The sequence below is a fragment of the Pseudophryne corroboree genome, chromosome 11 (assembly GCF_028390025.1).
Source record: "Pseudophryne corroboree isolate aPseCor3 chromosome 11, aPseCor3.hap2, whole genome shotgun sequence".
Taxonomy (NCBI): Eukaryota; Metazoa; Chordata; class Amphibia; order Anura; family Myobatrachidae; genus Pseudophryne; species Pseudophryne corroboree.
In genome coordinates, this window is record NC_086454.1 from 258,353,758 (window position 1) to 258,377,830 (window position 24,073).

At 46.1% G+C, this 24,073-nt stretch overlaps 1 protein-coding gene across 3 annotated transcripts in view; it reads right to left on the reverse strand.

Annotated features, from left to right (window-relative positions):
• Positions 1 to 24,073, reverse strand: part of PRMT7 (protein arginine methyltransferase 7) — a 168,737-nt gene that overhangs the window by 29,428 nt on the left and 115,236 nt on the right. For all 3 annotated transcript variants that reach the window (XM_063945355.1, XM_063945356.1, XM_063945357.1), the window contains exons 13-14: positions 11,502 to 11,591; positions 10,856 to 11,017 (exon numbers count right to left, since the gene is read on the reverse strand). In XM_063945355.1, coding sequence (XP_063801425.1) covers positions 10,856 to 11,017; positions 11,502 to 11,591 — 252 coding nt within the window. The remainder of the gene's footprint in view (positions 1 to 10,855; positions 11,018 to 11,501; positions 11,592 to 24,073) is intronic.

Genomic DNA, 24,073 nt, shown 5'->3' on the forward strand with positions numbered 1-24,073 from the left:
CATTAGCTGTCTCCATCTCAAAAGATAAAACAAGATTTTAAACCTACCGGTAAATCTTTTTCTCCTAGTCCGTAGAGGATGCTGGGGACTCCGTAAGGACCATGGGCATAGACGGGCTCCGCAGGAGACATGGGCACTAAAAAAGAACTTTAGGTATGGGTGTGCACTGGCTCCTCCCTCTATGCCCCTCCTCCAGACCTCAGTTAGAGAAACTGTGCCCAGAGGAGACGGACAGTACGAGGAAAGGATTTTTGTTAATCTAAGGGCAAGATTCATACCAGCCCACACTATCCACACCGTATAACTTGGAATATACGAACCAGTTAACAGTATGAAACAAAACAGCATCAGCCCAAGACTGATCAAACTGTAACATAACCCTTATGTAAGCAAAAACTATATACAAGTCTTGCAGATGTAGTCCGCACTGGGACGGGCGCCCAGCATCCTCTACGGACTAAGAGAAAAAGATTTACCGGTAGGTTTAAAATCTTATTTTCTCTTACGTCCTAGAGGATGCTGGGGACTCCGTAAGGACCATGGAGATTATACCAAAGCTCCCAAACGGGCGGGAGAGTGTGGATGACTCTGCAGCACCGATTGAGCAAACATGAGGTCCTCCTCAGCCAGGGTATCAAACTTGTAAAACTTTGCAAAGGTGTTTGAACCCGACCAAGTAGCAGCTCGGCACAGCTGTAATGCCGAGACCCCTCGGGCAGCCGCCCAAGAAGAGCCCACCTTCCTAGTGGAATGGGCCTTAACCGATTTTGGTAACGGCAATCCAGCCGTAGAATGAGCCTGCTGAATTGTGTTACAGATCCAGCGAGCAATAGTCTGCTTAGAAGCAGGAGCGCCAACCTTGTTGGCTGCATACAGGACAAACAGTGCCTCTGTTTTTCTGACCCGAGCCGTTCTGGCCACGTAAATTTTCAAAGCCCTGACTACATCAAGGGACCCGGAATCCTCCAAGTCTCGTGTAGTCACAGGCACCACAATAGGTTGGTTCATATGAAAAGATGAAACCACCTTGGGCAAGAATTGATAACGAGTCCGCAATTCTGCTCTATCCACGTGGAAAATCAGATAGGGGCTTTTGTGAGACAAAGCCGCCAACTCCGACACTCGCCTAGCCGATGCCAAGGCTAACAACATGATCACTTTCCAAGTGAGATATTTTAATTCCACCGTTTTAAGTGGTTCAAACCAGTGAGACTTAAGGAACCGCAACACCACGTTAAGGTCCCAGGGTGCCACTGGAGGTACAAAAGGAGGCTGAATATGCAGCACTTCCTTGACAAAAGTCTGTACTTCTGGGAGAGAAGCCAATTCCTTCTGAAAGAAGATGGATAGGGCCGAAATCTGAACCTTAATGGAGCCTAATTTTAGGCCCAAACTCACTCCAGTCTGTAGGAAGTGAAGGAAACGTCCCAGATGGAATTCTTCCGGAGGAGCATTCCTGGACTCACACCAAGAAACATACTTCCGCCAAATCCGGTGATAATGTTTTGCTGTCACGTCCTTCCTAGCCTTTATCAGAGTAGGAATGATCTCATCCGGAATGCCTTTTTCCGCTAGGATCCGGCGTTCAACCGCCATGCCGTCAAACGCAGCCGCGGTAAGTCTTGGAACAGACAGGGCCCCTGTTGTAACAGGTCCTGTCTTAGAGGAAGAGGCCACGGATCTTCTGTGAGCATTTCCTGCAGATCCGGATACCAGGCCCTTCGCGGCTAATCTGGAACAATGAGAATTGTCTGTACTCCTCTTTTTCTTATTATTCTCAACACCTTGGGGATGAGAGGAAGAGGAGCAAACACATAGACCGACTGGAACACCCATGGTGTCACCAGGGCGTCCACTGCCACCGCCTGAGGGTCTCTTGACCTGGCGCAATACCTCTGTAGTTTCTTGTTGAGGCGGGACGCCACCATGTCTGGGGCAGTCCCCACAGACTTGCAATCTGTGCGAAGACTTCCTGATGAAGTCCCCACTCTCCTGGATGTAGATCGTGTCTGCTGAGGAAGTCTGCTTCCCAGTTGTCCACTCCTCGAATGAATACTGCTGTCAGTGCGCTTACATGATTTTCCGCCCAGCGAAGAATCCTGGTGGCTTCCGCCATTGCCACTCTGCTCTTTGTTCCGCCTTGGCGGTTTACATGAGCCACTGCGGTGATGTTGTCTGACTGAATCAGAACCGGTAGGTCGCGAAGCAAATTCTCCGCTTGACGAAGGGCGTTATATATGGCCCTCAATTCCAGGACGTTGATGTGAAGACAAGCCTCCTGGCTTGACCAGAGACCTTGGAAGTTTCTTCCCTGTGTGACTGCTCCCCAACCTCGGAGGCTCGCGTCCGTGGTTACCAGAATCCAGTCCTGAATGCCGAAGCTGCGACCCTCTAGAAGGTGAGCACTCTGCAGCCACCACAGGAGAGATACCCTGGCCCTGGGGGACAGGGTGATCATCTGATGAATCTGTAGATGTGACCCGGACCACTTGTCCAGTAGGTCCCATTGGAAAGTCCTCGCATGGAACTTGCCGAAGGGCATGGCCTCGTAAGACGCCACCATCTTTCCCAGGACTCGAGTGCAGTGATGCACTGACACCCTTTTTGGCTTCAATAGGTCCCTGACCAGAGTCATGAGTTCCTGGGCTTTTTCTATCGGAAGCTAAACCCTTTTCTGGTCCGTATCCAGAATCATGCCTAAGAAGGCCAAACGAGTCGTAGGAACCAACTGTGACTTCGGAATGTTGAGAATCCAGCCGTGTTGTTGTAACACCTTCAGCGAGAGTGATACGCTGTATAGCAACTGCTCTCGTGATCTCGCTTTTATCAGGAGATCGTCCAAGTACGGGATAATTGTGACACCCTGCTTGCGCAAGAGCACCATCATTTCCGCCATTACCTTGGTGAAAATCCTCGGGGCCGTGGAAAGCCCAAACGGCAATGTCTTAAATTGGTAATGACAATCTTGTACCGCAAATCTCAGGTATGCCTGATGAGGTGGATATATGGGAACATGAAGGTATGCATCCTTTATGTCCAGGGACACCATATAATCCCCCCCTTCCAGGCTGGCGATGACCGCTGTGAGCGATTCCATCTTGAACTTGAACCTTTTTAAGTGTAGGTTTAAGGATTTTAAATTTAAAATGGGTCTGACCGAACCGTCCGGTTTCGGGACTACAAACAGGGTTGAGTAATACCCCATCCCTTGTTGCAGCAGGGGAACTTTACCACCACTTGTTGAAGACACAATTTTTGAATTGCATTTAAAACTATCTCCCTCTCTGGGAGAGAAGCTGGTAGGGCCGACTTGAAAAAGCGGCTAGGAGGCACCTCTTCGAATTCCAGCTTGTAACCCTGGGAAACAATTTCTATTGCCCAGGGATCCACCTGAGTGAACCCAGATGTGGCTGAAAAGTCGAAGACGTGCCCCCACTGGGGCGGACTCCCTCAGCGGAGCCCCAGCGCCATGCGGTGGATTTTGTAGAGGCCGGGGAGGACTTCTGCTCCTGGGAACTAGCTGTGGTTGGCAGCTTTTCCCCCTGCCCTTACCTCTGGCAAGAAAGGACGATCCCCGTACTCTCTTGTTTTTATGCGACCGAAAGGACTGAATCTGATAATGTGGTGCTTTTTTTAGGCTGTGAGGAAACATAAGGCAAAAAAGTTGATTTACCTGCCGTGGCTGTGGAAACTAGGTCCGAGAGACCTTCTCCAAACAATTCCTCACCCTTGTAAGGTAAAACCTCCATATGCCTCTTCGAGTCGGCATCACCCGTCCATTGTCGGGTGCATAGGACTCGTCTAGCAGAAATCGCCATAGCGTTGACTCTAGAACCCAGTAGGCCAATGTCTCTTTGAGCATCTCTCATATATAAGACAGCATCTTTAATATGACCCAGGGTCAATAAAATGGTATCCTTATCCAGGGTCTCAATTTCTGCCGATAAGGTATCTGTCCATGCTGCTACAGCGCTACAAACCCAAGCCGACGCTATCGCCGGTCTGAGTAAGGTACCAGAATGCTTGCGATCAGCAGGATCCCTGAGGGTTGCCGTATCTTGAGAAGGTAGCGCTACCTTTTTGGATAAACGTGTCAACGCTTTGTCCACCCTTGGGGAGGACTCCCACCGTATCCGGTCCGTATTTGGGAAAGGATACGCCATAAGAATCCTTTTCGGGAATCTGCAGTTTCTTGTCTGGAGATTCCCAAGCCTTTTCAAATAACTCGTTCAGCTCATGAGATGGGGGAAAGTTTACCTCAGGTCTCTTTTCCTTATACATGCGCACCCTCGTGTCAGGGACCGAGGGTTCATCTGTGATATGCAACACATCCTTTATTGCAATAATCATATATTGAATACTTTAATCCAATTTTGGCTGTAACTTTGCATCATCGTAGTCGACACTAGAGTCAGAATCCGTGTCGGTATCAGTGTCTACCATTTGGGATAGTGGGCGCTTTTGAGACCCAGAAGGTCCCTACGATATAGTGGTAGGCAGGGACTGACTCCCTGTACACTCCCTGGACTCAGCTTTATCCAACCTTTTGTGCAATAAATTCACATTAGCACTTAAAACATTCCACATTTCCAACTAGTCAGGTGTCGGTGCTGCCGACGGAGACACCACACACATTTGCTCCACCTCCTCCCTAGGAGAGCCTTCTACCTCAGACATGCTGACACACGCGTACCGACACACACCACACACTCAGGGAATTCTCTTATCTGAAGACAGTTTCCCCACAAGGCCCTTTGGAGAGACAGAGAAAGAGTATGCCAGCACACACCCAGTGCCAGTGACCTGGGGAAAAACAAATATCTTTACCCAGATAGCGCTTTTTTTATTATTACACTGCGCCAAATTATGTGCCCCCCCTTCCTTCAAACCCTTTTTCACCGTGTTCAGCAGGGGAGAGTCCGGGGAGCTTCCTCTCAGCGGTGTGCTGTGGAGAAAATGGCGCTGGTGAGTGCTGAGGATCAAGCTCCGCCCCCTCAGCGGAGGGCTTCGTCCCGCTAAAATCTTTCAAAACTGGCGGGGGATCTCTTATATATATATATATATATATATATATATATATATAGTATAGAGCCTATATCTATATTTCAGCCAGATCGGAGGTTTAATTGCTGCCCAGGTCGCCCCCCCCTGCGCCCTGCACCCTTACAGTGCCTGCCGTGTGTGTGTTGTGTGGGAGCAATGGCGCGCAGCGTTACCGCTGCGCGTTACCTCAGTGAAGAACCGAAGTCTTCTGCCGCCTCTGAAGTCTTCTATCTTCCGGCTCTGTGAGGAAGGCGGCGGCGCGGCTCCGGGACGAACGGCGAGGGTGAGACCTGCGTTCCGACTCCCTCTGGAGCTAATGGTGTCCAGTAGCCTAAGAAGCCTAGCATTTAAGTAGGTCTGCTTCTCTCCCCTCAGTCCCACGATGCAGGGAGCCTGCTAACTAAAATACTTTCTTTCAGGAAAACTCAGGAGAGCTCCCCTGTAATGCACCCAGTCTCCTCTGGGCACAGTATCAAACTGAGTTCTGGAGGAGGGGCATAGAGGGAGGAGCCAGTGCACACCCATACCTAAAGTTCTTTTTTAGTGCCCATGTCTCCTGCGGAGCCCGTCTATCCCCATGGTCCTTACGGAGTCCCCAGCATCCTCTAGGACGTAAGAGAAATATTGTTCATCACTGGCTGCAATAATGCTAGGAGCTGGCTAGGGAGGGTGCAGAGTGGGCCGGGTCAGGCCATGTTTGCCACAGTGTGGGGGTCCCTAGGGTGAGAGGACACCTGGGCGTCCGCCCCGCCTACAGTCTGATTCTTGGGACCTCCAAACAACTGATATGGCATCTACCAGAACAGTGACCGCATTGAGTTTGTAACTAAATAGGTTCCAGTGACCCATCACTGGGGTCCTTCCTCACTTTTTCTGGATCCAAGCATAACTGACCTGCCTACATTCACCTTAGATGCCCATCAGACCTAGTTACCTGCCACTTATATGCCATCACACCACTCCACACGCCCCTTACAAGCCATCAGACATTTTCACATGCCAATTATATGCCATTAGAACCTTCTACATGCCCCTCATATGCTATCATACCCCAACATGCCCCAGCCATATATGACATCATATCCCCAACATGCTCTGACCTCATATGCCATCATATCCCTCCACATGCTCCTTGTATGTCATCACACTATGCCACATGGCCCTTCTATGCCAGACCATGCCAACTGTCTCATATGCAGACTATGCCAAATGCCCCTTATATGCCGTCAAAACCCTCCACATGTACCTTATATGCCATTAGACCCTGCGACATAACCTTTTGCTTCATGTGCCACTATACTCACCAGATGCCCTTTATAGTTATCAATAAGTGACAGATGTCCCTTACATATCATCAGACCCCTTCACATGCCCCTTATATGCCATTAGACCCCTACAGATGTACCTTATATGTGCCATCAGTACCATCCAGATAAATCTTATATAAACACCGCCAAAACGTGTCACAACTGGTGTATGAGTATCAGACCATACAACATGCAAGACCAACTGATGTCTTAACAGATATAAAGTAAACGATATAAAGATTAGCAAAAGGCAACTTCCACTGGATTATAGAGGAAAGTCATCCCTGCAGGAAGGGTGTTTTCACTTTAGAGGATCACCAGTGGTTGTGGGGAACAGTGACGTGGATCCTGTCCACCCCTTGTACTCTTTCTCTCTGCTTGTTTTCAGGTTCCATGATGCCTCATTGCAGATGTATGAAGGTGTGCCACATCTGGCTCTCAGACACATGGCAAAGCAAGGTGATAAGTTCTTTCTCCTGTGCTTTGTCTAGTGTCAGTGTGACACTCCTTCAATATAGCCACTCCCAGTATTGCAGCTCCTCAGTGCTGGGTAAAAAAGCAGCCTAGCAGACGTCCCTTGCCACCACTCTGGGGTAAAAGACGTGGTACAGCGCATAGATACAAACACGCCAAGGATGTATGTAGGTCCCTTCTGACCTGGAGAGCAGCGTACCACCTTGCAGTTCAACAGGCATGGGATATCAGGTTACTCCCACAGATCCACCAGCTGTTGAAAGACCTATGAAGGGTTTGTCTGCAGACAAAGTCCGCTTATCAGTTTTCCATCCAGGCAATGATAACTGCTGTGAACCTACTGCTTTGCATAATGCATGATCTTATTAGTTTCTTTTATGGCCAAGGCACAGACATGGCATCGTCATACTGGATGTTGGGGGCCAATCCTCACAAGAACTTTCCACAGACTAGAGCATTGGAAACTGCCTCAGTGCGTTTATAGGGAGGTCCTCTGCAGTCCAAAGGCTCTGTAGCCAGGATTGAAGAGTGACAACCCCCTCCACCAAAAGCACTGAAGACGGACAGCCCCTGGACAGATTCTTGTTGAAAGAAGCTGCTATGATCTCAGTGCAGAGTGAGGGCAGGCAGTTAGATTTGTAAAATAGTCCTTGGGTGTTACAAGTTCAGTGCAGGGTGAGGGATAGCAGACACTTTTGTAGCATAGTCCCTTGCTTTCATAAGCATAAATCAGTTAGAGGAGGAAGGCAGTTTTGTAGCACAGACCCAGGTAGTTATAAGTTCAGTGCAAAGTGAGGAGAAGCAGACAGTTTTGTAGGATTGGCTCTAGCTGTCATGAGCTCAGTGCAGAGTGGGAAGAATCATGTATAGGGAATATGATTTTGTAGGACTGTTACGGAGTGTTCAGCGCATAACACAGTAGGTAAATTATGACAAAGTGAAAAGTCCTAATGAAAGTCAGCAACTAACAAACCAAGTAACAGACTTTTCTCCTAGGATTGTTCCTCACTTTTAGCTGGGGATACGTAGAGGGACATTCCAGGCACGGTTGTGGATCTGGAACTGCCATCTCCACTGGAGTTGAGCCTGAAAAGGACTCAGGCGTTTATGACCGCCTGCCGCTGCAATCTTTGGGCGCGAACATAGCGGGAGCTCAGTTGCCTCTCCCTCAGCATTCCCCTGTTTTAAGTGTTTCCTGGAGAGGGAATCCAGCTGACTACAGCACTCTGTGACAGTGTGTGAAGCGTTACCTGACTGTGCTTCTCCGCTGGCTGTATTCTCAGTGAGTGTCCTGCTGCAGCTTCATCACGGAACTCCCCTAGCAGCTGCTTATTTCCGTGGATCCGCTGCCTCTCCTCTATCATCCTCTGTGGCTGGAGAACACATGCGGTCCTCCTGCTGGCTGTGTTGAGCTCTGCTGCTGATTACTGGATCTGCCACGCTGCCTCCTATGGCTGAGAGTCTGCTTGAGCCCCTCCGACACTTCCTCAGTGTTTCTAAGTGCTCCCTGAGTTCCCTCTTGAGAAGTCTGTAGTGTGCACTGCTCGGATCCGAGGGAGCATTGTTGTCTTGCTGGGTGCGGTGGGTACTTTCCTGCTGGACGTCAGTGTACATCCTGCGGCTCTGCTCCCCCTCTGCAGAGTTGCCTCCCTCCTCTCTGATCTTGAAGACTGGACTGTTGCTGACTGAAATGCTGCTGTGTATGAGTAGTGGGGATCATTTACTGCAAGGACCTTCTTCTCATGCACTTTGATGCTTGCTCACCCACCCACCCATCCTTTCCCTGTGCCTGCAGTGACTCTCCCTCCTCTCTGCCCATAGAGCCCACTGCTGCCTGGATTATTGCCAGATTTGTGGGCTGAAGTTATATTGCACAGGTGCCCTCCTAGGAGGATCGGAGACCCTGCAAATCCTCTCCACCAGCCTCCTGCAACTGCTCCCCAGTGGACTAAAGTTTATTTTCCTTGGACTTCCAGATATTGGATTACCTTTTCTATTTCTAGCCACAGAGACTGCTACTCTTCAGAAAGACCACTTGTCCTTGACAGTACTCCTTCCTTGTGGTAACCTAATCGATTGTGGTTATCTGACTGTTTGTGAATTAATATTATTTTTTTATTTTATTTTTTCATTTACATATTGCAACACTGCCATCTAGTGGGGATTGTTATAATTGTGGATTCAGGTTATTCTTTTGTGCTACAGTGTCACTATATTGTTTCCATTGTACTGCATTGAATTTTATCTTCTCCTCTCCTCACCAGAGAATACTATACCTTCTCTGAAATTTCTGGGTATTGCTTATATTGTTCTGTGACACCTGTTATTTGAAGTGTACTGTTGGTTCCATACATTGTCATCTACCATTCCTTTATGCACATAGCTGTATCAGTTTGTTTTGTGCATTCATTGTATTTCTCCTGGTAATGGTGATCCCTACCTTACTGACTATGGGTACCACGTTTGTGACTCATCTTGCCGAGGAACTAAGTGCCATCCCGATGCCTTTGTTGGATGTGCACTTCAGCTGCCTAATGTCCCGGCTTGACTCTGTATTAAACTCTGCCCCCCCCCCCCCCTCCCCCCAAAAAACAAAAAAAAAAACGTGGCAATATCTCCTTGGGTGCATTGCATAACCCTGTGTCTGCTGTGATTCTAGGAGAGGCTACCAAGGCATTTGAACATCAGATTGGGGTGGATTCCGTTCCCTTACTTCCAGGACACTTTCATAACTAGCGAATGGTTTGTCACTGATTCTCTATTTGGGAGTCCAGATGGCCAGTGTCCTGATTTTCTACTGATGCAGTCCTGACATGAGAAAGATGCTGCTGGTTTATTCCACCTGGTCATCTAGCTGGTCCTTAACTGACACCAACCAGCTTAATTTTTCTCAATGTAGCCTTTGGTTTATCCCTGAAATTGCACATAAACTGTCATGGCTTATTCACTCACCTCTTGTGGTCTATATTACATTTAGGCTTCCAGGCTTTTCAGGCACAATTACTTAAAGGCTAATCCCTCAAAATACCAATGTTTATTTTATTATTTCCCATTATCACTTTATCCCATTATTCAATATGACTGGCTGAGTTGGGCGAAAACCATAATGAATTTTGTACAGATGTAATGAAAGAGGAGCATGAAAGGCCCAAAAACAAGTTATGTACGTGCTGCATTATAGAACAAATATTTCTTAGGTTGACTAAGCATCACAAATTGATGAAAAGACAGAAAACATTATTTCTGAGGTTACATTTAATTATAATTTTCTTATGATTCATTGGCCATCTTTACTTATTTCATTTTACTGAGCTGAGTTAGGTGGTTAATAATATGTTCTGTCTACTCAACCAAACCAAACCCCCCCTTCCTTTCTATCCCAGCAGTTGCTCCCTCCCATTTTGGTTGGAAAAGTTAAGAAATAGGAGTAATGGAAGCTAAGCATCATGTGCCTCTATATTTTATACCTTGCATCTCCCCCACGTGGATCTCTCTTCTGTGTCAAGTAATATGCTTTTTATGATTATTCTTGTACAGCCTGTGATAACATTGCTCTTCTGCTTACTGTTCTCATATTGAACTGTCCTGCACATTGTCCCTATTTGCTGTACTGGATGCTAATGATGCTTCAATAAAAAAAATAAGTTAAGCTCTGAAACTGAATGGCATGATGCTGCAGAAAAATCAACTGCCTGCCCTATATCTGTGGATTGTGGGGGGCGGGTGTATATAATAGTAGTGGTCCTGGACATGGTGTGCAAGTTGCTGCCACTTTCTAACTGCACCCGCAACTTGTTTTAATTAAGGTATTTATTCAACACCTAGAGACAGTTTGTTTACACCTAAAACATACAATTATTAATATCATAAAAGATTGTGATTTCATAAGAAATGAACTGCAGCAAGTCGGCAATAATTGCATAAGAACAAATGTATATACTGGTCAAGTCTGCTTTCTATTGACTGTTAATTTATGATCAGCTTGCAAAAACCATTAATAGGAAACATCGGTTGCACAGAAATATGCTCACCCTAAATTCCACCGCCAACATATAAAGGGTAGCAGACATAGGGAGCACAGCACAGTCCGTGGTCATATTGTCAGAGAGTGCAGAACGAGAATACCAGAAGTACAAGTTGTGCCAGGGGAGGAGGCTGGTGGTGAAGAACGGCTCCCCTATCAGGGCAGAGACCTAAACGCACAACATAAACAAACAATAAAAAGTTATATTCACCAAATAAAAGCAATAGCAGTTCAATAATTGCCACATGCAAGTAAAATGGAGTTTGAGAAAAACGTAAAAGGTAAATCTTATACAGAGATGTTAAATAAATACCCTAAAATGTTTATGGATGGATGAAAATTGACCTTACAGTGGGACATATTGCAGCTTCCTATCAAATTAATGCAGCAAACAGATTATAAAAAGTCCTGCCAGTACCAAGACAAATGTCTGTTTCTCAATGTACAAAAAGAATTGAATGAAACTATTCTTGCATGTTTTTGCTTTGTTACTTTGTTCCCTGTGCTTGCTGAATTTTACGTGTTGTAAAATGTTAAATATGCATGTCTGGCAATCAGAGAACTGTACACAGCTAGCAAATTCCTATAATTCACTATGCAGAGATTAATCAACCAGTATGCAGAACACAATATTTATTGCTGGTTAATAGCACCTTATTGTCCCCGAGGTCAGCTGTGGTGATTTTGTCTGGAGACTTCTGTATGATATGAATGGCCTCTTTAAGGTTGTTGGTTTGGAAAAGCTGTATGAGAAACATATATTGTTAAAATAAGATAAATGTGTAAGTGAAAATATTTATTTATGAAGAGGTATTTGTCAATATCTCGGTAACATTAAATGTGATGTATAAGCTTGAAGAAAACATTGTTTTACATATACAAAGTGTATAAGTCAGTCTTTTTCAACCAGTGTGCCCTGAGCAGTCTTCCAGGTGTGCCGCCATAGAAGCACAGCCAGGCCTGTCAGTGTTTTGCCGCTACTAAGGCCCTGGAACGATCAATACTGCTGGGTTTAGTGGTTGCAGAGCCAGTTCTAATTTGGGACCGGGCAGTGTTGGGCTCTTTTGGCTTTCTGAGATGTGGCTCAGGCGTTACCTATGGAGAAGCTGCGACATGACATCCTAGGACACGCAACTACACCATGCATCACCATTATATTTGAGTGTGCCTTGGCAATATTTAAATCTTGTTCAGTGTGCCGCGAGATGTAAAAGGTTGAAAATCTCTGGTATAAGGCATACTTGAATGTTTTACAGTTGCTATCTGATGTATCTGTCAATGATCTAACCCTGGCATTCTTAACCTTTTTCTAATTACAGACCCCCAACGGACTGCCCTATATATCCCCATACCACCTTTGCCAGACTGTCATCATTAGCTTCATTAGGTACTAGTGTGACTTCAAATAGCGTGGTTTTCCTTCACAAATGGATAGCTAGGAACAGAACAGGTGGGAATTTTTATTTTTATACTCACCGTAAAATACCTTCCTATTAATCCATCTGGGGTGACACTCTAATTTTGACTATGGGCTTTTGTATCGCACAGGAATATAGGCACTAAAAAGGGACGGTCAGAATCACAACGGTCACAATACAGATTGTGGGATCCCGACAGGCCAAAATGCAGACAACTTCAACTGTAATTATTAGGTTTAGGCTGTGGGAGGGGAGGGTTGGGGTTAGGCTGAAGGAGGGGAAAGTCGGGGTTAGGCTGAAGGAGGGGAGAGTTGGGGTTAGGCTGAAGTAGGGGAGGGTTAGGTTGAGGGAGGGGAGGTTTAGGCTTAGGGGCGTGGGGGTTAGGGTTGCGCTGGCAAAGGGGATGGTTAGGGTTAGGATGAAGGAGGGGGGGGTTGGGCTGCGAGAGGGGGGGGTTGGGCTGCGAGAGGGGAGGGTTAGGGTTAGGCTGTGGGAGGGGAGGGTTAAGCTGAAGGAGGAGAGGATTAAATTTAGGGGAGGCGGTTAGGGTTAGGCTGTGGGAAGGTTAGGCTGAGGGAGGGGTGGTTTAGGCTGAAACATGGGTGGGTTAGGGTTGGTGTTAGGGTTAGCCTTAGAATACTTACCACAAATTTCCGGCATTTTCACCATCAGGATCCTGCTGCTGGCATGCTGACCATTGGGATGTTATACCCAACCCCTAAAAAGGCTAAAGCTGACTCTGACCCTCTGGCAAGGGGGTCACTATACCAACCCACTGCAGAATTGTTGGACTCTCTCTTGCAACCACATGTTAGCAAACGTCGCACATACCATAAGGACACAACTGCGTTCCTTATGAAGATCATGGAATTCAATGACATACCTGCTGATACATTACTATGTACCATGGACGTTTCCTCCCTCTATACCTCCATTCCGCATAATGAGAGTCTAGAGGCGATGGAACGATTCATTTATAATTTAGACAATGAATTTGGTTTTGACAAATCATTATTTTTGAAGCTATTGAGTCTTGTGCTTACTAGAAATTATTTTTTATTTAACGGTGGTTATTATCTCCAACGGGCCGGTTGTGCCATGGGCAGTAGCGTGGCACCGGCATATGCAAATGTTTTTGTTTGACCAGGAACAAAAATTGTTTTTCGATAATCCCGCATATAATGATAACATTAGATAGTTTATTCGTTATATAGATGATTTATTCATCCTCTGGGGCGGTAGTTTAGATGCTTTTCAAGGTATGATGAACAATATTAATCAATTACCTGCCCAATCAAATTTACATTTATTTGCCAGACAGATCAAATTGATTATTTGGATGTAACTATCCATTTGAAAGAAGGCAAGTTGGCTTCCACAGTATTTTATAAGCATACTGATCGTAATTCATTATTTGATGCTAGTAGCCATCATCCCTTTTCACTTAAAAGGGGTCTTCCCTATTCCCAAATGCTTTGTGTAGCTTGCATCACAAGTGATCCGGCACTATTAGATGATGCATTACAGGTAGTTGTGGACAAATTTCAGATCAGGGGGTATAAACTGAAAGATCTAGAAATAGCTAAAAACAAATTTATGGAGCAGGACCGTTTGGCGTTGTTCCAACAACAGTCCAAGAAAGATCGTGACCAGAATAAATGTATCTGGTCAACTAGATACTCTACACCCAGTCCTATTATACCCTGTGCCACCAGAGCTTTATGGCCTATTGTTAAAACGGATAAATCTTTACCGTGTTTTCAACAAACACAGGTAATGACTAGCTATAGGCGTGGTCGCAATTTACGCGATTATTTGGTCAGAACTGATATTACAGACTATACCCCTAAACCTGGGATTTTTGGCTCAATTAAAAAACCGGGTTGCTACAAATGTCTTTCTTGTACAACCTGTTCCTTTTTGATTGCTTTGAACATCCAGTGACCAGAAAGAAATATGATATTCAGCATGTACTGACCTGCACTACGAAATTCATCATATACTACATTGTATGTCCTTGTCAGCTCTTATACGACTCGTACTTTACGAGAACGGATGGCACTTCACTGTTCAAATATTAGCCAAGCTTTAGCTGGGAAACCTAATGAACAACCTGTGTCTAGACACTTTTGTTCTATACTACATTCACTGTCAGATCTCCAGTATCAAATGATTGATCATGTCCCCCCTCTACGCAGGGGTGGTGACAGGACATTAGCTTTAGACTGATTAGAGGCTAGAAGGATAATGAAATTAAATACCATGCAACCTTTGGGTATTAATGAGAAGATAAACTGGAATGCCTTACAATAGAAATAAGGGTATGACCGTTAATAGGCGAGTCAGATATCTACCCCTATAAGGTGTTGTGAATAATCATGACTGTAGCATTATTGCTATGGTGCTTTGCATTTGCTTATAGTCTCTTCATGGTAGATAGTTTTATTTTTTATGTACATTGATGCTCCAACTCTGCCATTTCATTATTTTTTCATGATATGTGTTGTTTTTGTACAATGTAGAGTATGATGCTGCTGGGTGGTGATGTATACACTACTGAGCATTATGGCATCATATAGTTCTTTAATACATTTATATTAGGTGTATGATGTTTTCACTATAAATGTTGAATGTGTTTCACAGTTTCTTGTACTATTTGTTATAGCCTCCCCCTGCCAGGCGAAGTGGCCAGTGACAGCGCAGGAGAACGCTGTGGCCGGGTTGCCATGGCGACCGCCGCTTCCCGATGACATCATCAGCCCCGCGTCTCCGGGTGACCGGAAGCTCCACGCTGGTCCTGGGCCGAACATGCCGGCATGGGGACGCTATATAGGTGAGTTTTATGTTACTTGTGTTGTCTTTGTCTCTTGTCTGTGAGCACTTGCAAAACCTGATGAAGGAACCCGCTGTGGCCTGAAATGCTGCATAGTTTACATGCTTGTGCCTCGACTCGCATGTATTCTGCACGACATGTATCTTTGGATGTGTTACCCAGGATATGTATGTATGCACATTTTAACATATATATATATATATAACAGAGACTAGAGAGCAAACACAATAGTGTGACACAATAATACCATTTAATGAAACATATAAAAATTAGTGATGAGCGGGTTCGGTTCGTCGGAATCCGAACCCCCCCGAACTTCACCCATTTTACACGGTTCCGAGGCAGATTCGAATCTTCCCGCCTTGATCGGTTAACCCGAGCACGCCCGAACGTCATCATCCCGCTGTCGGATTCTCGCGAGATTCTGATTCTATATAAGGAGACGCGCGTCGCCGCCATTTTTCACTCGTGCATTGGAAATGATAGTGAGAGGACGTGGCTGGCGTCCTCTCAGTTTTATTCAGGTGGCTGCAAATATCTGTGCTCACTGCTTTATTGTGGGGACTGGGGACCAGCAGTATTATATAGGAGGAGTACAGTGCAGAGTTTTGCTGACCAGTGACCACCAGTATTATACGTTCTCTGCCTGAAAAACGCTCCATATCTGTGCTGCATTGTAGTATATAGTAGGAGTACAGTGCATAATTTTGCTGACCACCAGTATATAATATATAGCAGTACGGTACAGTAGGCCACTGCTCTACCTACCTCTGTGTCGTCAAGTATACTATCCATCCATACCTGTGGTGCATTTCAGTTTTGCACAGTTTGCTGACCACCAGTATATAATATATAGCAGTACGGTACAGTAGGCCACTGCTCTACCTACCTCTGTGTCGTCAAGTATACTATCCATCCATACCTGTGGTGCATTTCAGTTTTGCACAGTTTGCTGACCACCAGTATATAATATATAGCAGTACGGTACAGTAGGCCACTGCTCTACCTACCTCTGTGTCGTCAAGTATACTATCCATCCATACCTGTGGTGCATTTCAGTTTTGCACAGTTTGCTGACCACCAGTATATACTATATAGCAGTACGGTACAGAAGGCCACTGCTCTACCTACCTCTGTGTCGTCAAGTATACTATCCATCCATACCTGTGGTGCATTTCAGTTTTGCACAGTTTGCTGACCACCAGTATATAATATATAGCAGTACGGTACAGTAGGCAAGTGCTTTACCTACCACTGTGTCGTCAAGTATACTATCTATCCATACCTGTGGTGCATTTCAGTTGTGCGCAGTATATATAGTAGTAGGCCATTGCTATTGATAAATATATTACTGGCATATAATTCCACACATTAAAAAATGGAGAACAAAAATGTGGAGGGTAAAATAGGGAAAGATCAAGATCCACTTCCACCTCGTGCTGAAGCTGCTGCCACTAGTCATGGCCGAGACGATGAAATGCCATCAACGTCGTCTGCCAAGGCCGATGCCCAATGTCATAGTAGAGAGCATGTAAAATCCAAAAAACAAAAGTTCAGTAAAATGACCCAAAAATCAAAATTAAAAGCGTCTGAGGAGAAGCGTAAACTTGCCAATATGCCATTTACAACATGGAGTGGCAAGGAACGGCTGAGACCCTGGCCTATGTTCATGGCTAGTGGTTCAGCTTCACATGAGGATGGAAGCACTCATCCTCTCGCTAGAAAACTGCAGTGCCACTCCTAGATGGGCCAGGTGTTTGTGTCGGCCACTTGGGTCGCTTAGCTTAGTCACACAGCTACCTCATTGCGCCTCTTTTTTTCTTTGCATCATGTGCTGTTTGGGGACTATTTTTTTGAAGTGCCATCCTGTCTGACACTGCAGTGCCACTCCTAGATGGGCCAGGTGTTTGTGTCGGCCACTTGGGTCGCTTAGCTTAGTCATCCAGCGACCTCGGTGCAAATTTTAGGACTAAAAATAATATTGTGAGGTGTGAGGTGTTCAGAATAGACTGGAAATGAGTGGAAATTATGGTTATTGAGGTTAATAATACTATGGGATCAAAATGACCCCCAAATTCTATGATTTAAGCTGTTTTTGAGGGGTTTTTGTAAAAAAACACCCGAATCCAAACCACACCCGAATCCGACAAAAAATTTTCAGGGAGGTTTTGCCAAAACGCGTCCGAATCCAAAACACGGCCGCGGAACCGAATCCAAAACCAAAACACAAAACCCGAAAAATGTTCGGTGTACATCACTAATAAAAATATTAAATGCCTGTACAATAGATACAATCAAATGAAACTTATCGGACACAGAATTGCCCAGTTCTTAATGCCCCAATTGCCAGGAGGGTGAGAGTATCGTCCTCAATGTGTTTTGTCCTTTTGCCAACTGCTGGGTTAGGAGCTAAGTGCCCTGTGGCTATATTTATACCAAACATGATTGTCCTAATTAAGGGGGGTGTGCACAACCAAAATCTCAGGAACAAAAAGTACCCTTACTTCCTATATGGTACAGGAAGTGTTTCCCTGGTAACTAGTCTCTAAACAATCTCTAAAACAGCGGCAGACATGGATTTGTGAAATCCATATACTGTAGAAGCATGGACTACACCATTTTTTTCCGGGACATACTGTATTTCTTTGAACTGCAAGGCATCCCAGTGTTAAACCAAGTGTAGCGGCCATCTTTATCAACAATCGACATTCCAAGTGTCAATACAACAAGCCCAGTGCCTTCACAATCTCTTCAATAGGATAAAACATAGTTACCAACCAGGTGCGCATTCGCGGCATAAAGAATCACGCTATACTGTACCAAGCAGATTATCTCATATCAACGTTTAAATGTGGAACATTTTCTTTCAGATATCTTGAACATAAAATGTTTTTTATCACAGTAGGGTTAATAACTTTGGACCCTATTCAGTAAGATTTGCAGATTCTGCTAAAAAGCAGAAGCTGCAACTGCTTCTGTAGCATGCTGGGGGCCGCCCAGCTCAGGGCAAGGCCGCCTAGTATGCTAATTGGCAGCCTGCGATGAGAACGCATTGCTGAGGCAGAAATTAAGAATGAGCCCCTGCAGATACAGATAGGCTGCATATGCAGGTGGTCCACTGCCATTTTTCGGGTCGCTGCGGCTGCATGTGACCTCACTGAAAACGCTCCAAGCTCAAGGCCATGCCCCTTTTGCAGTGGCCACGCCCTCTTCGGAGCGCAAACGAGTCCCATCCTGGGCACTCACGGTGTTGGGACGTATGTGGTACATGCTTTCAGCAATGTTCCCGCGATATGCTGCAGGAGACTGCAATCCATTTGCAGCAGCGGCTTTCCTATATAAGCTAAAGGGTCACAGGTGCACGTGTACACTCGCACCAATGAACCTCGGGATCCGGCAGTCACTCTGCGTACGCTACTCAGCAAGACTGTAATAGGGCACATCATTGTGGGGGTATGTCCAGCGCTCTGTGAGCTGCTGGCCATGCCCCCAGCCCCTCTGTCTCCCATGAGTGGACATTTTGTGCTCAGCTATTCACAGCGGGACACTGCGGCTGCAGGTGGGATAATCCCCAAAAAATGGGACTGCCCGGCGAAAATCAGGACAGTTGGGATGTATGGTAGCAGGACACATCTGTAATTAAGGCAGTGTTTCAAACATAATGGTTTTGTTTTATTTTTCATACAAAGTATACATTTCTAAACTGACATTTTTAAACCTATAAAATTCTAAGTTTAGTTTTTTAGATCCTCAAAATCCTGGACCTACTAATAACTATAAGTGATAGACATAGGAGACCACAAATATAACAAACTAGCCCCACTTCAGAATATCAACTAATAAAACCAACTACAACAATAATAATTAAACCAATAATAATAATAATAATAATAATAATAATAATAATAATAATATATTATTATTATCATCGTCATCATTATTATTACAGGTTGACTATCCCATATCCAAATATTCCGAAATACAGAATTTTTTGAGTGAGACTGAGATAGTTAAACCATGGCTTTCTGATGGCTCAATGTACACAACTTTGTTTAATACACAAAGGTATTAAAAATATTGTATTAAATGACCATCAGGCTGTGTGTATAATGTGTATATGAAACGTAAATGAATTGTGTGAATTTACACACACTTTGCTTAATGCACAAAGTTATTATAAATATTGGCTAGAATTACCTTCAGGCTGTGTGTATAAGGTGTATATGAAACATAAATGCATTCTGTGCTTAGACTTAGGTCCCATCCCCACAATATCTCATTATGGTATGCAGTTATTCCTAAATATGGAAAAATAAGAATTTACTCACCGGTAATTCTATTTCTCGTAGTCCGTAGTGGATGCTGGGAACTCCGTAAGGACCATGGGGAATAGACGGGCTCCGCAGGAGACTGGGCACTCTAAGAAAGAATTAGGACTACTGGTGTGCACTGGCTCCTCCCTCTATGCCCCTCCTCCAGACCTCAGTTAGGGAAACTGTGCCCGGAAGAGCTGACACAATAAGGAAAGGATTTGGAATCCCGGGTAAGACTCATACCAGCCACACCAATCACACCGTCCAACTCGTGATACTATACCCAGTTAACAGTATGAATAACAACCGAGCCTCACGAACAGATGGCTCATAACAATAACCCTTTAGTTAGGCAATAACTATATACAAGTATTGCAGACAATCCGCACTTGGGATGGGCGCCCAGCATCCACTACGGACTACGAGAAATAGAATTACCGGTGAGTAAATTCTTATTTTCTCTGACGTCCTAGTGGATGCTGGGAACTCTGTAAGGACCATGGGGATTATACCAAAGCTCCCAAACGGGCGTGAGAGTGCGGATGACTCTGCAGCACCGAATGAGCAAACTCAAGGTCCTCCACAGCCAGGGTATCAAACTTGTAGAATTTTGCAAACGTGTTTGATCCCGACCAGGTAGCAGCTCGGCAAAGTTGTAAAGCCGAGACCCCTCGGGCAGCCGTCCAAGAAGAGCACACCTTCCTCGTGGAATGGGCTTTGACTGATTTAGGATGCGGCAGTCCAGCCGCAGAATGTGCAAGTTGAATCGTGGAGCAGATCCAGCGAGCAATAGTCTGCTTAGAAGCAGGAGCACCCAACTTGTTGGGTGCATGCAGGATAAACAGCGAGTCAGTCTTTCTGACTCTAGCCGTCCTGGAAACATAGATTTTCAGGGCCCGGACTACGTCCAGCAACTTGGAAGCCTCCAAGTCCCGAGTAGCCGCAGGCACCACAATAGGTTGGTTCAAATGAAACGCTGACACCACCTTAGGGAGGAATTGGGGACGCGTCCTCAATTCTGCTCTGTCCATATGGAAGATCAGATAGGGGCTATTACAGGACAAAGCCGCCAATTCAGACACCCGCCTAGCCGAAGCCAAGGCCAAAAGCATGACCACTTTCCACGTGAGATATTTTAATTCCACGGTCTGAAGTGGTTCAAACCAATGTGATTTTAGGAAATCCAACACAACGTTGAGATCCCAAGGTGCCACTGGGGGCACAAAAGGGGGCTGAATATGCAGCACTCCCTTAACAAACATCTTAACTTCAGGCAGTGAAGCCAGTTCTTGTTGAAAGAAAATAGACAGGGCTGAAATCTGGACTTTAATGGATCCCAATTTTAGGCCCATAGTCACTCCTGACTGTAGGAAGTGCAGAAATCGACCCAGCTGAAATTCTTCTGTGGGGGCCTTCATAGCCACACACCAAGCAACATATTTTCGCCATATGCGGTGATAATGCTTTGCTGTCACATCTTTCCTAGCTTTTATCAGCGTAGGAATGACTTCAACCGGAATGCCCTTTTCCATCAGGATCCGGCGTTCAACCGCCATGCCGTCAAACGCAGCCGCGGTAAGTCTTGGAACAGACAGGGCCCCTGCTGTAGCAGGTCCAGTCTGAGAGGCAGAGGCCAAGGGTCCTCTGAGATCATTTCTTGTAGTTCCGGGTACCAAGTCCTTCTTGGCCAATCCGGAACGATGAGTATAGTTCTTACTCCTCTCTTTCTTATTATCCTCAGCACCTTTGGTATGAGAGGAAGAGGAGGGAACACATAAACCGACTGGTACACCCACGGTGTCACTAGAGCGTCCACAGCTATCGCCTGAGGGTCCCTTGACCTGGCGCAATATCTTTTTAGCTTTTTGATTAGGCGGGACGCCATCATGTCCACCTGTGGCCTTTCCCAACGGTTTACAATCAGTTGGAAGACTTCTGGATGAAGTCCCCACTCTCCCGGGTGGAGGTCGTGCCTGCTGAGGAAGTCTGCTTCCCAGTTGTCCACTCCCGGAATGAACACTGCTGACAGTGCTATCACGTGATTTTCCGCCCATCAGAGAATCCTTGTGGCTTCTGCCATCGCCATCCTGCTTCTTGTGCCGCCCTGTCGGTTTACATGGGCGACCGCCGTGATGTTGTCTGACTGAATCAGCACCGGCTGGTTTTGAAGCAGGGGTCTTGCCTGACTTAGGGCATTGTAAATGGCCCTTAGTTCCAGAATATTTATGTGTAGGGAAGCCTCCTGACTCGACCATTGTCCTTGGAAGTTTCTTCCCTGCGTGACTGCCCCCCAACCTCGGAGGCTTGCATCCGTGGTCACCAGGACCCAGTCCTGTATGCCGAATCTGCGGCCCTCTAGAAGATGAGCACTCTGCAGCCACCACAGCAGAGACACCCTGGCCCTCGGGGACAGGGTGATCAGCCGATGCATCTGGAGATGCGATCCGGACCACTTGTCTAACAGATCCCACTGAAAGATCCTTGCATGGAACCTGCCGAATGGAATTGCTTCGTAAGAAGCTACCATCTTTCCCAGGACTCGCGTGCAGTGATGCACCGACACCTGTTTTGGTTTCAGGAGGTCTCTGACTAGAGATGACAACTCCTTGGCCTTCTCCTCTGGGAGAAACACCTTCTTCTGTTCTGTGTCCAGAATCATACCCAGGAACAGCAGACGCGTCGTAGGAACCAGCTGCGACTTTGGAATATTCAGAATCCAGCCGTGCTGTTGTAGCACTTCCTGAGATAGTGCTACTCCGACCAACAACTGATCGTCCAAGTATGGGATAATTATAACTCCCTTCTTTCGAAGGAGTATCATCATTACGGCCATTACCTTGGTAAATACCCTCGGTGCCGTGGACAGACCAAACCGCAACGTCTGGAATAGGTAATGGCAGTCTTGTACCACAAAACGGAGGTACACCTGGTGAGGTGGGTAAATGGGGACATGCAGGTAAGCATCCTTGATGTCCAGTGATACCATGTAATCCCCTTCTTCCAGGCTTGCAATAACCGCCCTGAGCGATTCCATTTTGAACTTGAACCTTCTTATATAAGTGTACAAGGATTTCAAATTTAGAATGGGTCTCACCGAAAACGTCTGGTTTCGGTACCACAAACATTGTGGAATAGTAACCCCGTCCCTGTTGAAGGAGGGGAACTTTTATTATCACCAGCTGGAGGTACAGCTTGTGAATTGCCGCCAGCACTACCTCCCTGTCCGGGGGAGTAGCTGGCAAGGCTGATTTGAGGTAACGGCGAGGGGGAGACGTCTCGAATTCCAGCTTGTATCCCTGAGATACCACTTGTAGAACCCAGGGATCCACCTGTGAGCGAACCCACCGGTCGCTGAAGTTCCGGATAGAGATGTGCACTTGAGATTTTTCGGGTTTTGTGTTTTGGTTTTGGGTTCGGTTCCGCGGCCGTGTTTTGGGTTCGACCGCGTTTTGGCAAAACCTCACCGAATTTTTTTTGTAGGATTCGGGTGTGTTTTGGATTCGGGTGTTTTTCTCAAAAAACCCTAAAAAACAGTTTAAATCATAGAATTTGAGGGTCATTTTGATCCCAAAGTATTATTAACCTCAAAAACCATAATTTCCACTCATTTTCAGTCTATTCTGAACACCTCACACCTCACAATATTATTTTTAGTCCTAAAATTTGCACCGAGGTCGCTGGATGACTAAGCTAAGCGACCCTAGTGGCCGACACAAACACCTGGCCCATCTAGGAGTGGCACTGCAGTGTCACGCAGGATTGCCCTTCCAAAAAACACTCCCCAAACAGCACATGACGCAAAGAAGAAAAAAAGAGGCGCAATGAGGTAGCTGTGTGAGTAAGCTAAGCGACCCTAGTGGCCGACACAAACACCTGGCCCATCTAGGAGTGGCATTGCAGTGTCACGCAGGATGGCCCTTCCAAAAAACACTCCCCAAACAGCACATGACGCAAAGAAGAAAAAAAGAGGCGCAATGAGGTAGCTGTGTGAGTAAGCTAAGCAACCCTAGTGGCCGACACAAACACCTGGCCCATCTAGGAGTGGCACTGCAGTGTCACGCAGGATGGCCCTTCCAAAAAACACTCCCCAAACAGCACATGACGCAAAGAAGAAAAAAAGAGGCGCAATGAGGTAGCTGTGTGAGTAAGCTAAGCGACCCTAGTGGCCGACACAAACACCTGGCCCATCTAGGAGTGGCACTGCAGTGTCACGCAGGATGGCCCTTCCAAAAAACACTCCCCAAACAGCACATGACGCAAAGAAGAAAAAAAGAGGCGCAATGAGGTAGCTGTGTGAGTAAGCTAAGCGACCCTAGTGGCCGACACAAACACCTGGCCCATCTAGGAGTGGCACTGCAGTGTCACGCAGTATGGCCCTTCCAAAAAACACTCCCCAAACAGCACATGACGCAAAGAAGAAAAAAAGAGGCGCAATGAGGTAGCTGTGTGAGTAAGCTAAGCAACCCTAGTGGCCGACACAAACACCTGGCCCATCTAGGAGTGGCACTGCAGTGTCACGCAGGATGGCCCTTCCAAAAAACACTCCCCAAACAGCACATGACGCAAAGAAGAAAAAAAGAGGCGCAATGAGGTAGCTGTGTGAGTAAGCTAAGCGACCCTAGTGGCCGACACAAACACCTGGCCCATCTAGGAGTGGCACT